A 14,161-nucleotide genomic window follows, 5' to 3' on the forward strand; every position below is an offset into this window, starting at 1 on the left:
ATTAAATTCTCAGTCACAAATTCTAATTAAACCGCTGTATTTACGCAGACAGCAACTCGGATAATAATGCATAAGAGTGAATTAAAGAAGTAGAGTTTATATCTCATTCATACTGGCACAGGTTGAACACTCGGCTGAACACAACACTTTTATGATGATATTTTCGTTCTTTTAACGAAGTAACAACCGCTTCTATGAAGAAGAAAAAACACAGCGCCTTGCTGCATTTAGACTGCACTCATTCCCGGGTTGTACACAACTCCGAATAAACAGTAAACAAGTAAACAACCTGGCTAGCACATTAGCAGGAGAAGCTAACGATTTTAAACGCTTTCAGTAGGACAAAACACGGCTGTCATGCATCGAAAACATTAGCGTGTATGAGCTGTGGTAAGAACAAAGTGTGATTTATGAAATAAAGTCGTAGAAGCGCGTTTAAAGGCTTCTTTTTCAACAAAACACAGAAGAGTGTCTTTAAAAACACTGCTACCTGTAATCCTGCGCGGGTGCAGCACCAGACCTCACCGAAAGGGAACACCAGACCGCAAAATAAACGTTCCCACTGTGATCATAATGCAGGGTTTTGGACTCCTTATAAAGAGTTATATTATTAAATAATGCATGAATTTATCGTCTGTTTAGGTTCACCCATTACTGTTCCAGGTTGTATAATCTAAATAGATCATTCTGCAGTAGCTGCACAACAGCCTAGAAAACCACACCCAAGGCCAAGAAGGGTAAAAATATACCCCAACATTTAGAGCCTTTTGTTGCAGAACTTCCAAGTACTCTAGCTACTATTTTCAGTACTGCTGAACTGCCAGTTCTTATCCATATGAATAGCATTGTATCCATCAAATTCTCACAGCAATGTCAGAGAACATAAAATTCCACCACCCACGTCACCCCCAAAAATGGACATTTTCAAAATGAAATAAAAACAAAAATATGTTGTTTTCTTGAATTTTCTTGAATATATTTTAACTGACCAAAATAAATTTACAATTTAATCAATTAGCTCCAAAGCCACTCGTCTAGAACACAAATGCAGCTTGATAGGTCATACAGAGGAAGTAGCACAATACCTCACCCTAAACATCCACCTACATCATGTCTCATTCACATGTAAGAAAACACCCAACAGCCTCACGAATCTTACAAAAAAAACCCTGCAAAAACATTATGTAAAAAATTATGTAATGTGAAAACCATACATCAATTTCATAACGTATTTTTGGGCAATTAATTTACATTTAAACATGTGTATAATGATTTGAATCGTTAATATAAAATAATGCGTAAATTATTATTTTAAAATATTTATCTGAAAAGAAACTACTTTTATTTTACTGTTGGTGAAAAAAGAAAATGTATATGTTCATGTTTTACCGCAACTATATTTATTTGTGTTTAATATACAGCATGATTATACAGGGTTTTCTTACAAGCAAATCACACATTCCAAAAAATAAAATAAATAAAAAATAAATCAATGAAGTGTTTCAATTATTGATATTATTTTTATTATTATTAGTAGTAGTAGTAGTAGTAGTAGTGAAATTAAGATATAACTGGTGAAAATAAAATAATTATCTGAAATATAAAAAAATGTAAATGTCCGTTTTAAAATATGGTAATTAAATAAATAAATACATACATACTCGCTCGTGAACGCGCTTGGCTCTGAGCGGAAGCGCCCGTTTCCTCGCAGGCCCGAACTTTTCGGGGATTTCTATGGTGAGTAAAAGCTATTTTTTACTGAATGTTACAATTATGTTTTAAAATATAACCTATTTATTTCAGTCTTTAGACCCTCTCATGCTTGAATTTCTATATTTGGTTGAAACTTCGACTAGGTAATTTGTGTTTGACGAGGATGAACGTAGCCACTTATTTCAGAGTTATATTTGTCCGTTCCACCTTAAATGACCTCACTGCTCTGCTACAATTTAAGGTGGAAAGGCTTCGTATAAGAAATTAACATTAGCTGCGCGTTTGGGCGTCAGTCGCTAGTGTAGTTAAAAGGCGTGTTTATAACATTTATTGTGAGTGTGAACGTTTTTTGTACGTTGAAATCATTATAACATTTACTGAAACGATAAAATAACGTTAGGATTCTAAAACCAAAAATGGTTTAGAAAACAGCCCTCTCTGGCTCAGACAACTCAGAATGTAAGATATTAAACGTGAAAAAACATTTTAGATGTTTGTTCCTCTCTTGGCAGCATATTGCACTAGTAGCAAAATGCGATGATTCTGTATCATTTATTAACAACTATAGCGCTAGCTAAGGGTTTCAGGACTAATATATTGTTAGGTGGACGAATAGATGATTTGACTCTTTACACGTTCATTTCAAATCAGTTGAATCATTTGAAAGGCTTAACAACGGAATCAGCTGGTAGTATTCTTCGCCCAGAAAGAATCAGCATCTGTGTTTAGTCACTGTAATAAACATGCATTGCTTAACAACTGCTCCCAAAATAGCATCGTTACACATCCTGTGTGAACTGTGGAATCAAGACTGATGTATTGTGTGCAAGTGCAATTTAAATTAATTGTTAACTGAGGATTCATCCATTCATCAAGAAATATGCCACATTAGCAGTAACTTAAAATATCCACATAAGTAAAGCTCAGAATTATTAGGGTTTTTATGTTGTTGTTTTTTTCTCCTGCTTTATGGTTTAAAAAAAAAGACAGTAAATTAGCGAGGTATGATAATTAAGGGTGCCTTTGAACTTTTGGTGAAACCTTTCCTTTAATGGTAAGGAAACGTCTACCTAAGGTTAGATCCTCTTTCCATTTTAAAACGTATATATGTTGTCTGTTCCCTCTTTGTAGTTTATAATCAGTTTTAAAGCTCAGCATTTCTTATTAGTCATGAGTTTTCCATTTCTCCTCCACCCTCTTTAATGTGCTTGTCGGTGTGTGTCTGTCTCTGTCGCAGGAAGAGATGTCAGGAGAAAGTGTGGTGAGCTCGGCTGTGCCGGCGGCTACAACGAGGACCACTTCATTCAAGGGCTCCAGTCCAAGCTCTAAATATGTGAAGCTGAACGTAGGAGGTGCACTGTACTACACCACCATGCAAACGCTTACCAAGCAGGACACCATGCTCAAGGCCATGTTCAGCGGCCGCATGGAGGTTCTCACAGACAGCGAAGGTACTGACCTCTCCCCATTGTTCACATTAGGAGTGGTGGTCTAGAGCCAGGTTTTTAGACAATAATCACTTTTTAAAATTGTCCTGAAAACAAAATGAATTAATTTTTTTTAGAAATCTTAGATATGTAATGCAATAAGGATTAACCAATGTTATATTTTATTATATATTTATAAAGTAAAATCGTGAATGATTGACACTGGTACTGGGAGGGGGGGGTGCAGGCATCAAAACTGTAGCCTGTAATTTGTGAAATAAACACACTTTGTCCTGTGACCTTGTACTGAGGACCCGTGTTCTACATTGCTCCAATGCAACAAATGTTGGCTGGCCAAAACTAACCCATCTGCCCAGGCAGCACAAGAGTCCGAGAGCTGTTTCTAGAGGCTTGAATCCCAGCCAAGCGCCATCGTTAAGATCGGGGTGGGGCTGCAGCCCATTTCGGGAAATATTGTCCCCAGTAGTTATTTTAATGCAGTCAGGATGCATCAAGTTTTATTGCAGAGATTTGCAGACAATTTCATGACAACTGTCCCCCTGATAAACCACACCAATCCCAGTAGGGCTTTAAAGGCTCTGATTTGTTTATCAAGGTGAGTGATCAAGACATATTGCTAACCCTGATGGGTTCCAAAAGAAGGAAACTACAGAAAGTATAATTTAAATGTCATTCTTTTTTGTGCTGCTTCAGAGCTCGTTCATCGCTTAACATAGTGTTTAAAAGTATGAAAATGAGTGGACAGTGCCTTTAAGCAATATTCATGATATCATCTGAAGAAATAAATAGTAGTTTCTCATTTATGTATCAAATTTATAATAACGTTTACAGAAGACACAAAGGAAACATCTTATTGTTGGTTCTGTGGTATTTTTTCAGCTGAACCTAACTGCAGCACGACAAAATATTTAATTTGAAGTAAATGATTAATTTCATATGTTTAATATTGGTCCAGTATTGAAATGTTTAATGCTGGTTTAATCCACTGGTGGAAGCAGATGTTCTATATTTATAAGTACAGCTGTGTCCATGCTAAGTCACTGTATTAAACATTTTATTGCTAGAGGAAGAAAGGTTTTGAGCAGCCCATCAGATCTGAGCTCCACATGAGTCTGACAAAAGACAAATTAAAAATCCTGGATCAAACAAATATTTAATAATTGTAGTTTGCTTTAATCCATATGGATTCTGTGAAATACAGCACTCTGTGTTGCCTCCTCCAGGCTGGATCCTGATCGACAGGTGTGGGAAACATTTTGGGACAATCCTGAATTACCTGCGGGATGGAGTGGTGCCTCTTCCAGAGAGTCGGCGCGAGATTGAGGAGCTGCTTGCTGAGGCAAAGTACTACCTGGTGCAGGGCCTTGTGGACGAGTGCCAGGCAGCTCTGCAGGTAAATACTCTCTTATATGGAATTAATATTGTTCCCAATGTACCGTCACTTTAAAACCATGCTACCAAGCTGTAGTCACGTGATTCTGCCACATGGAAGCAACCTAAACGCAGAGGCTGACCAAGCGACTCGAGCAGCTTTTACCAAAGAAAAACACAGCGTCTGTGGTATGGACGTGCTGTGTTTTGACTATAATTAATATGACACTGAACAAAATCAAATGTAAAAGCCGAGGAACAAAACTGACCAAAGCACAATCACACACCAAATATAAACAGTGCTCAAAAAACGAGCTCCCAGCTACATTAGAAATGTATCCCGTATTTAATACTGGAGCCTATGTACAGTACAAGCCTCGTCACTGAAATGAGGGTCAAAAATACAAAAACAAAATAATCGCTCATTAATCGTAATTTTGGTAAAATGTACAATTAATCGTGATATTGGTTTGCGCTCGTATCGCCCAGCACTACCAGAGGGTATCGCTTCTGGTCCTGGAGGATTTCAGTTCAGCTGAGATTTGATTTCTCTGCTCACAATCATTTGAATTTACTCATGTTAATGTTTCATGCTAAAGAAAACCCAACTTTAGGACTACGGTCAAACTGACAGACAAACTTGTACATTGTAGAGCTACAATACACCTCCCTTCACTGTACCTCACTGGTGTATTTTATCATTAAACAATGATAAATCTTTATTTTTCTTCAGAACAAAGATGCATATGAGCCCTTCTGTAAAGTGCCCTTGGTAACTTCATCTAAAGAAGAGCAGAGACTCATCGCCACGTCCAATAAGGTACCACTTTACCCAGTCTGGAAGTAATTCAGCATTTTAGATCTAATGTTTAATTTTCCTGCTCTAAACATTTATGATTTGAGAAACATGAATGGTTTTAAATAATATATTAATGTACATGAAAAATTTCACATGAACCATTCATCTCTGCAGCCTACCGTCAAACTGCTGTACAACCGAAGCAACAATAAATATTCCTACACCAGGTGAGAGCACTTTAAACATAACCCTTGGTAACTGTACCTTTTACACAACCACCAAGTAATGATACATAATCTAATGCGACCCATAGAAGTGCATTCATTAAGACGTAGAAGCTCAAGAACTTGATCTTAGATCAGCTCTAGCACCGGAAGCCTGAACACCTCTACCCATCTCCTCTCTCTGTGCAGTAACTCAGACGACAACATGCTGAAGAACATCGAGCTGTTTGATAAGCTCTCTCTGCGCTTTAACGGCCGCGTGCTCTTCATCAAGGACGTGATTGGCGATGAGATCTGCTGCTGGTCTTTCTATGGCCAGGGCAGGAAGATAGCCGAGGTGTGCTGCACCTCCATCGTCTACGCTACTGAGAAGAAACAAACGAAGGTAACAAGCAGGAAACACTTTAAAGACCTAAAACACCATATAGAGGAGCATGTAAATGTCAAATTAAAAGCCAGAGTTCTATGAAACATTTAAAATATTGATTTGTCTGTAGCTCCCACCACATTATCCTGGTTACTGCACACATACAGGTCTCCTCCCCCACTATAACATTTCTGTCCCCACTTCCTCTTCCACAGGTGGAGTTTCCTGAGGCGCGTATCTATGAGGAGACTCTCAACATCCTGCTGTATGAGTCTCAGGACGGGCGTGGACCTGATAACGCACTGCTGGAGGCCACAGGGGGCGCTGCAGGGCGTTCAAATCACCTCGACGAAGACGAGGAGCGCGAGCGCATCGAGAGGGTTCGCCGAATTCACATCAAGCGTCCAGATGACCGCACACATCACCACCAGTGACCTCCACAGCCGTGCTTAACTTCCACCCCTGACCCTGTGCCTTAAAGACCACCAGCGCTTCAGTTACTCCTCCCTTCCTTCCTTCCTTCCTCTCAAACTGCACGAACCTCATAGAGCCCTGAAGAATGATGAGGGAGGACATGCAGAAAAGAAACACTCTGGAGATTTCATACAATAGTTCAAAATATACAGGGCTTTAGGGTCTGACAGTGCTTTCTGATCCCAAAGGATGTTTCTCTCTTCTTTTTTTTTTTTCTCCGCTCCCCCCTAGACTCTAGGACTCCTTTCTGTTTGTTTTTGCGAAGATTATGATGAGTTCTTGTGTCAGAAGTGGCCAGACTCTGTAGCAAAGGCAGTTTGAGTTCAATGATTAGTCTCCAAAACACAGTCCTCATATATAAACATTTAATTCTCAGTTTGCTGCATCTGACACATTCCCTTTGTGTTTAGCCAGTTTTGTGCTTTTTTTTTTTTTTTAATATAAATGAATGTAGCCTATTTCCATACAGAACATTGCAGTTGATCGCTTCGGTTTAATGCTTCTTTCTGAACAAACACGAATGGGGAAACAGTCCTATTACTCATGGGTTTGTTTCAGATATATTAAAGTATGACAGATGAGCAGGCTTCAGTGAGGGTTAAAACACAGTGTTATGTTTAGGGCAGGTTCTGGCATATTGTGTGTTGTCAGACGTGACAGGATCTTGAGTCTGTGTTTGAGAGTCTCAGTGACTGTTCAAACTCAGAATTTTGAGCATAGATTTGTTCATCCCTGTAGTGTCACTGAGGGCCAGTCTCTTGCCATGTGTTCTCATGATTCTAATGGATTTTAATAATTGGACTTGGACCTGGGGTCTGCCTCAGAAAGCCTTTAGCATAAACAGGGTTTCAAACAACGTTTCAGCTTCACAAAACCTACTTCTGCTGGTGCCCCAGTTTAAATATTTAAGCTAGGGTTGGTCTTAGTGTGGGAGCACATCAAAAGTGTTGAAAAACAAACAACTCAGATGGAAAAATGATTTGCACAGTATAAATGTAATAATGCTCCAATTTCCATTTGAATCATCATTGTGCTTAGTTTTGATCATTGCCAGTAATTTCCACGTAATGTGGTTAAATGGAATGTTCCGTTAAAGCATTTACAAGTAAAACAATACATTCCTACTACATTAGGGCTCATTGGAGAAATAACTGCTTTTATGTTTCTTTATTCGTGTAGTGACTGAGTAGTATTTTAGCAGAAGATTTGTGACTGATGCCATGAACATTACAGAAATAATAAAAGAAAATAAAAAAATAAATTGACAAGTAGTCTACACAAGACCCTGTTTGGGAAAGTGTTAAAAGCTGAGGGCAAGTTGGGCCTGAGTAAGCTGCCACTGCAATGTGTCTGTGGCAGTAATGGTGCAGCGTCATAAAACAGAACATCCACAGTTGGATTAAGCTGAGCTGAGAGTTCATTGATGAAGCACGGGATTCTGTTTTTCGAGGCAGACCCTGGTTTATTCTAAAGATTGATATTTCCTGCTTCGGTAACAAGAGGGCAGCATTGTTCATGTGGATTTTACAGAGTGTAAACGCTCCTCCACATGAGAAATGACTTATGTAGGGAGCAGCAGGTTCTTCAGTTTTTGGAAGCTGAGCTGAAATGCAAATCCCGCTTTGTTTCACCATGTGATGTTTAATTAATGGCAGCACCGCTGTCGCCGTGGGTCTGGTAAGTGATTATGTTGGGGGCTGAAACTGAGACGAAGGCTTGTTCCAGGCTGATTAGAGAGTAATTAGATACTGAAGGCACTGCTGAGAGGAGTTCTGTCATTTCCTCAAAGCATTGTAGGGTTGAGCTTGTCATTTTTATATTATGACTTTTACATACTGGAAGGCATAAAACTGGTCTTGGATCAGTGATCTGGCCCACATTCTGAACAGTAGTAAAAGAAGTGCTGGTCCTGTGGTTACAGTTATGGCGAGGCTCATGAAAGCTGACTCAAGGCCAGCGCATTTATATTAAAGACCTGAATACATACAGTTTCAGTAATTAATCAGTGTGTAATATCAGGTTTTCTCATCACTAGTTTTATTAAAATATATATTTACAGATGAACAGTAGGCTCTATACTGTAGAGGTGTTTGTACAGTTGTGCACATGATTAAAATGTTTTACCTAAAATTATATTTATACACACTGTATTGCAAATAAAGATTTCTACAACTTTTAAAGACCAAACGTAGGCTGTTTTTCGATCCTTTATTCCTCTTTTTGTGCAAGTAGAAAACGTATTGTACATATGGCTTCCTGTCAGGTTTTACAGATGGAACCAAAATGAAAAAGTAATAGAAATCTCAGATTATTGTCATGTTTTGATTTAAACTGTGGTCAACTTTAAAACCAGCTCCTTACATCTATTTATCTGCATTATTTGCAAAGACCTGAGGGTGAAAACATGTACATAATTAAGCTACATTCCAGCTCTGTTTGAGGCAGTGGTGAGTGGTAGAGTCCTCTTCACATTTAATCACGCAGCCAAGATGTGTTTGGTGTCTGAAGTCTGCATCTATTATATTATATTGCACTGGAAATTGAAAAGCACGACTAATATTGATACTCTGGATCTGTAGTGAACATGTAGATTTTTTTGCCAGTTTTCCCAAAACAATACAACAACCACTATTTACACAGCATTTACATTGTAGCATGTGTTATAAGGATCCTAGCGATGATTTAAAGTACACGGGAGGATGTGCGTAGGTTGTATGCAAATACTGCCCAATTTTATATAAACTGAGCATCCATGGATTGTAGTGTCCACAGAGGGGCTCCTGGAACCTGGATTACAATGGACAGTTACACTCAGGTCATTGAGTCCTTGTCCGTGGTGTGACCTGTGAAACATAACAGATTTTATGGCCGTGTTACAAATAAACAAACCTTTTGTAAGTACACATTATTCCCTCATCCACTACATACAGATATGAGCCCTGAACCTGTCCCAGATGTTGCCATGGTCCCTGTGGTCCTCCTCAAAGTCCCCACTTTGCTATATTTCTTTCACTGGTATTTGTTTAGAAGCTGGTTTAGTGCAATTGCTACAGTCCTCATTTAAGTCCACACACAAGGTGCTAGTGCGCTCTCCTCTGTCAAACTAAGGAATAGGACACAGCCTAGTAGCCATGAGCAGCTATGGGCTCTAGGATCATGAGTGCCATTTAGGACTGAGCTCTTTCAAGGACCCACTGTATCTACTGTGGTAGTGTTAAATATTATCATTAAATATCTTTAAGGATGTAATTTTCACTCACCACCATTAGATGGCCGTTTTTGCCCTTGCACACCATGGGCTCCTGCCCAGTGCTGAAGTCCACAAAGCTCTCCTTACCCTTCTGGATTTCAAACGTTATGCTAAAAGATTCAACACATTAGTCCATTATTTACAGCCCATAATGAGAACAGGGACTGAATTAAAAATGTATTCTATCTCGTTAACATATCCATGTGGTGTACGTTATTTGTTAGAAGTCGGATCATGAGTGAATTAGCACCCACAACCACAGCTGAGCATTGCCACTTGAAATTGCAGGGTTCTAAATCTCAAATGGGTGGATTCGGACAACCAAGTTTTCTGACATCATACACCTAAAGAACCAACCCCATCAACTTGCCGGGTTGGACATGCATACTCATACATCTCTGTCTACTGAATGAAGGCCAATATAACATTCTATTTAAGCCAATTTAAGGGGTTTTAAAATATATTTATTTGTTCACTTTTTACAATTAATTAGAAGGGATTAGGATTAGAAGACAGCTGTATGGGAACATTTAAAGGAACACTATGTAATATTATTACCTTCCATTTACAGCTTCACAATCATTGTGATGCTTCACTGACCTCTAAAAGGGAGAACAGAGCCTCTGCCGTGGCTGTTCTGAGCTCAACACTGCAGAAACTCTACTGTGTAACTTCAAACAAAGGTAGGAAACCACCCCCTTCCTTCTCTTCCCCACTGATTCCAGTACAGTGCTGTCAAATTACAGTAGTGGGAGCCCCAGAAGCAAAAATCCAAATCTTACACGGTGTTCCTTTAAATCAGTTCCTCAAATGTCCAAACACTTTTTAAAAATGAAATTAAAATACATCTTTGGGTCAAAAAAAGACTTCAGACACTCCCATCACTCAAAATAAGACACACTGCAGTCATGTCATGTGAAAATGTCTAGATTCACAGAACCATGCATTAAGTGCCTCAGGTTTTGGGGAATTGACATCCTCTCTGTTGGAAATACGCAGCTGCAGAAAATGTGCAGAAGAACACTTTGTAACTTTGTTACGCTGTGTTCCATTTCCCTGAGTAGATTTATCTGGTGACTGCGAGTGTGGTAATGTTTAGGGGAACTGAGGAATAAAAGAGTGTCAAAGTTAAACAGAAAACATTGCCATCAAAGCAGATCCTAAGACTTCCAAAGCCCTTTGCACAGCCTTAGTCTCTACCTTCAGTCATTCATTGTCTGTAACCGCTTATCCAGTTCAGGGTCACGGTGGGTCCGTAGCCTACCCAGAATCATTGGGCGCAAGGCCGGAACACACCCTGGAGGAGGTGCCAGTCCCCAACAGGGCAACAGACACACACACACACACACATACATACATACGGACACTCCTGAGTTGCCAATCCACCTACCAACATGTGTTTTTGGACCATGGGAGGAAACTGGAACACCTGGAGGAAACCAACGCAGACACAGGGAGAACACACCAACTCCTCACAGACAGTCACCCGGAGCGGGACTTGAACCCACAACCTCCAGGTCCCTGGAGCTGTGTGACTCGGACTCTACCTGCTGTGCCACTGTGCCGCCTTTATCAGACTATACATCAAAAAGGTGAATTTTTGTCACTTCAGGCTACACTCCTAAAAATAAAGATGCTACAAAAGGTTCTTTGAGCGATGCCATAGAAGAACTACTTTTGGTTCCATAAAGAACCATTTTTGCTGATATGTTTAAATGGGTAGAAAACAGAGATGATGGTTCTGTACCTACTCATATAAAACTACTGATCTGAAAGAAAAGAAAAACAACACACAATCCTGAGCTGACTGTGAATAAAAACAAGGAAATGACCTAATCAAATATCCTTTTTTCATTTTCCTTCCTCACACTCAATTGCTGGAGGTTAATGCTAAGTCAGGAATTGATGTCCGATTCCTCACCTTCCCTGGAGCACTTTGATGGCATTCTGCTTGTTTGCGAGCGTGCTCAGTTTGGTCAGAACTTCATAGAGATGATCACACTGCAGCACCAGATCTCCCTGAAACAGAGTGGGTTCATTACAGGGTTAAACACCGACATCAGCCCCCACTGTCATTTCATTACAAAACATTTATATTCATTTAAATATCATCGTTTAACAGTTCAGCCTCTAAGCTCTCTCCATACCTTCTGTTTGGGGTCATCATTAGTGAAATGGAGGATGATCATGGTGTCCCCCAGATTACTGACAGAAACGCCTGCGTGTTTATAATCAGAAAAACAACAAACGTTACTGAAATATTACATCTGATAAATACAGTTTTATATATCTATCAGCGTTCACAGACTAACCCAATGTTTTGGAACTTTAAAGTTAAAGGTAAAGTGTCCAGGAGTCACTGTCACCTTTGAGTGAGGCATATTCAACTCTCTGTTTGATTTTGGCCTCTTCAGTGAGATACAGTGCAGACTGGGTCAGGATTAACTGCCTTGGTCTCGGCTTAAACCCGTTACGATCGTACTTTACTACAGGAACACTGTACTACAGAGAGAGAGAGAGAGAGAGAGAGAGAGAGAGAGAGAGAAAGAGAAAGAGAAGGAGAGAGAGAGAGAGGGAGAGAGAGAAAAAAGAAAGAGAGAGAGAGAGAGAGAGAGAGAGAGAGAGAAAGAGAGAGAGGGGAGAGAGAGAGAGAGAGAGAGAGAGAGAGAGAAAGAGAGGGAGAGAGAGAGAGAGAGAGAGAGAGAGAGAGAGAGAGAGAGAGAAAGAGAGAGAGAGAGAGAGAAAGAGAGGGAGAGAGAGAGAAAAAGAAAGAGAGAGAGAGAGAGAAAGAGAGGGAGAGAGAGAGAAAAAGAAAGAGAGAGAGAGAGAGAGAGAGAGAGAAAGAGAGGGAGAGGGAGAGAGAGAAAAAAGAAAGAGAGAGAGAGAGAGAGAGAGAGAGAGAGAAAGAGAGGGAGAGAGAGAGAAAGAGAGGGAGAGAGAGAGAGAGAGAGAGAGAGAGAGAGGGAGAGAGAGAAAGAGAGAGAGAAAAAAGAGAGAGAGAGAGAGAGAGAGAGAGAGAGAGAAAGAGAGAGAGAGAGAGAGAGAGAGAGAGAGAAAGAGAGGGAGAGAGAGAGAGAGAGAGGGAGAGAGAGAAAGAGAGAGAGAGAGAGAGAGAGAGAGAGAGAAAGAAAGAGAGAGAGAAAAAGAGAGAGAGAGAGAAAGAAAGAGAGAGAGAAAGAGAGGGAGAAGAGTAAATGGCCATCAAACAAATGTACAAAAGTACATTTTTGCTAAATTTATATTTCTATAAATTAAATAAAGATCTGGCATTATATATATTATATTTTTTCCACTTTGTTAAACTTTGTTAAATGAAATAATGCAATTACGATGACATTATTATGTCACATATTTAAGTGTGTCCTCTGTGGGGAGTGTGTTCACATATTGTCACTCAAAACATCATCAGAACCCTATTATTGAGCTGAACACTGATGTACCTTGATGCGTTCATGGCGTATTATCTGCAGGACGTGCATGTTAATATCCTGCTCACCTGCTCAGCATGGAAAACATGGACATAAAACACAGAGCAGAAGAAATTAGAGCCAAGAAATAATGGTCATCACAGAGACGACTGCTGAATCTCATATAGCCACATCACCACATCTACTGCTGTAGTCTCTATATATTTAATACTAACATATACCATTTTGGCATTTTTTTGAAGAACTAAACTGCTATGTCATCCCTGAATGAAGCAGCTGTTGCTTCATAGAGTGGGTCCCCTACATGAGCACAGCCATGTTTAAAATAGGTTTAGTACAAAATCTCAGTTATATCCAGGCCACTAGGTGCCACTATAATGACTGAATCATCACTTGTATAATAACCAGTGGAGAACATCAGTGCAGCTTTGAGATTGAATATTGTACATTTTTATGGACGCTGTATTGACTGAAACTCTGAAATGATCTCAGTGATGATGATGATGATTATGATGATGATAAAAAGGATACAGGGTACTGACTGATTCTAGTGTCCAGGAAAGGGACAGCAATGCTCTGAGGATAACTGTCCTTCTTCCCTTTAAATATGGCACTGGTGATGACCTTCTGCTGCATCTGTCAACACAGAAATGATCATTATATTATTTGTGTTTATTATTAGTATACAACATTAACAATAACCAGACACCTCATATAGAGCCATGTCTCAATATGAACAAAGAGAAAAATGACTCAAGGTTTCTAAATATGTAAATGTTGTTTCTACAGCTTTTCAGACTGTTCTCATCTGATGATGGATCTGCGATGGTTGTCATAGTAACCACGATGCCTGTGTAACTATTACAAGGGTAGGAAGCCAAAAAGCCCTGCCCTTAAGTGACATAAATCACATCTTTAACCTGATTGGGAATGAGTCACATTTCATGTGGATTTTTTCAGTTCACACATCAAACCTGCCCTGATCTCATCAGATACGAACATAATTCAGATTTGAGCAGCCTGTCTGAAGAGTGTCTGAACACAGATTCCAAGCTCAGCAGTCAGAGTGAAGATGAGGAAGACGAGG

At 39.6% G+C, this 14,161-nt stretch overlaps 2 protein-coding genes across 2 annotated transcripts in view; one reads left to right on the plus strand and one right to left on the minus strand.

The window, feature by feature from the left end:
- Positions 1-1,687: 1,687 nt before the first annotated feature.
- Positions 1,688-8,574, plus strand: LOC136677268 (BTB/POZ domain-containing adapter for CUL3-mediated RhoA degradation protein 3). Its single transcript, XM_066654760.1, has 7 exons — positions 1,688-1,737; positions 2,951-3,164; positions 4,385-4,554; positions 5,266-5,352; positions 5,506-5,558; positions 5,745-5,940; positions 6,138-8,574. Exons 1-7 carry the CDS (start codon positions 1,735-1,737, stop codon positions 6,354-6,356), a joined length of 942 nt encoding a protein of 313 aa, XP_066510857.1. The 5' UTR covers positions 1,688-1,734; the 3' UTR covers positions 6,357-8,574.
- A 1,049-nt stretch (positions 8,575-9,623) lies between these two features.
- LOC136676561 (unconventional myosin-Ih-like) overlaps positions 9,624-14,161 on the minus strand; it is a gene marked incomplete at its 5' end in the record, with an annotated part of 21,153 nt that continues 16,615 nt past the window's right edge. The window contains 6 exons of the mRNA XM_066653657.1: positions 9,624-9,756; positions 11,568-11,665; positions 11,794-11,864; positions 12,013-12,148; positions 13,087-13,142; positions 13,617-13,710. Of these exons, the coding sequence (XP_066509754.1) occupies positions 9,624-9,756; positions 11,568-11,665; positions 11,794-11,864; positions 12,013-12,148; positions 13,087-13,142; positions 13,617-13,710 (588 nt within the window). The remainder of the gene's footprint in view (positions 9,757-11,567; positions 11,666-11,793; positions 11,865-12,012; positions 12,149-13,086; positions 13,143-13,616; positions 13,711-14,161) is intronic.

This window comes from Hoplias malabaricus, chromosome X2 (assembly GCF_029633855.1).
Source record: "Hoplias malabaricus isolate fHopMal1 chromosome X2, fHopMal1.hap1, whole genome shotgun sequence".
NCBI classification, from domain to species: Eukaryota; Metazoa; Chordata; class Actinopteri; order Characiformes; family Erythrinidae; genus Hoplias; species Hoplias malabaricus.

Excerpts from the sequence above, each read along its gene's own strand:
- LOC136677268 (XM_066654760.1), top strand. Across the intron at positions 3,165-4,384 it reads GGTTCTCACAGACAGCGAAG|GCTGGATCCTGATCGACAGG; the intron begins GTACTGACCTCT and ends TGCCTCCTCCAG. Across the intron at positions 5,353-5,505 it reads TCATCGCCACGTCCAATAAG|CCTACCGTCAAACTGCTGTA; the intron begins GTACCACTTTAC and ends TCATCTCTGCAG.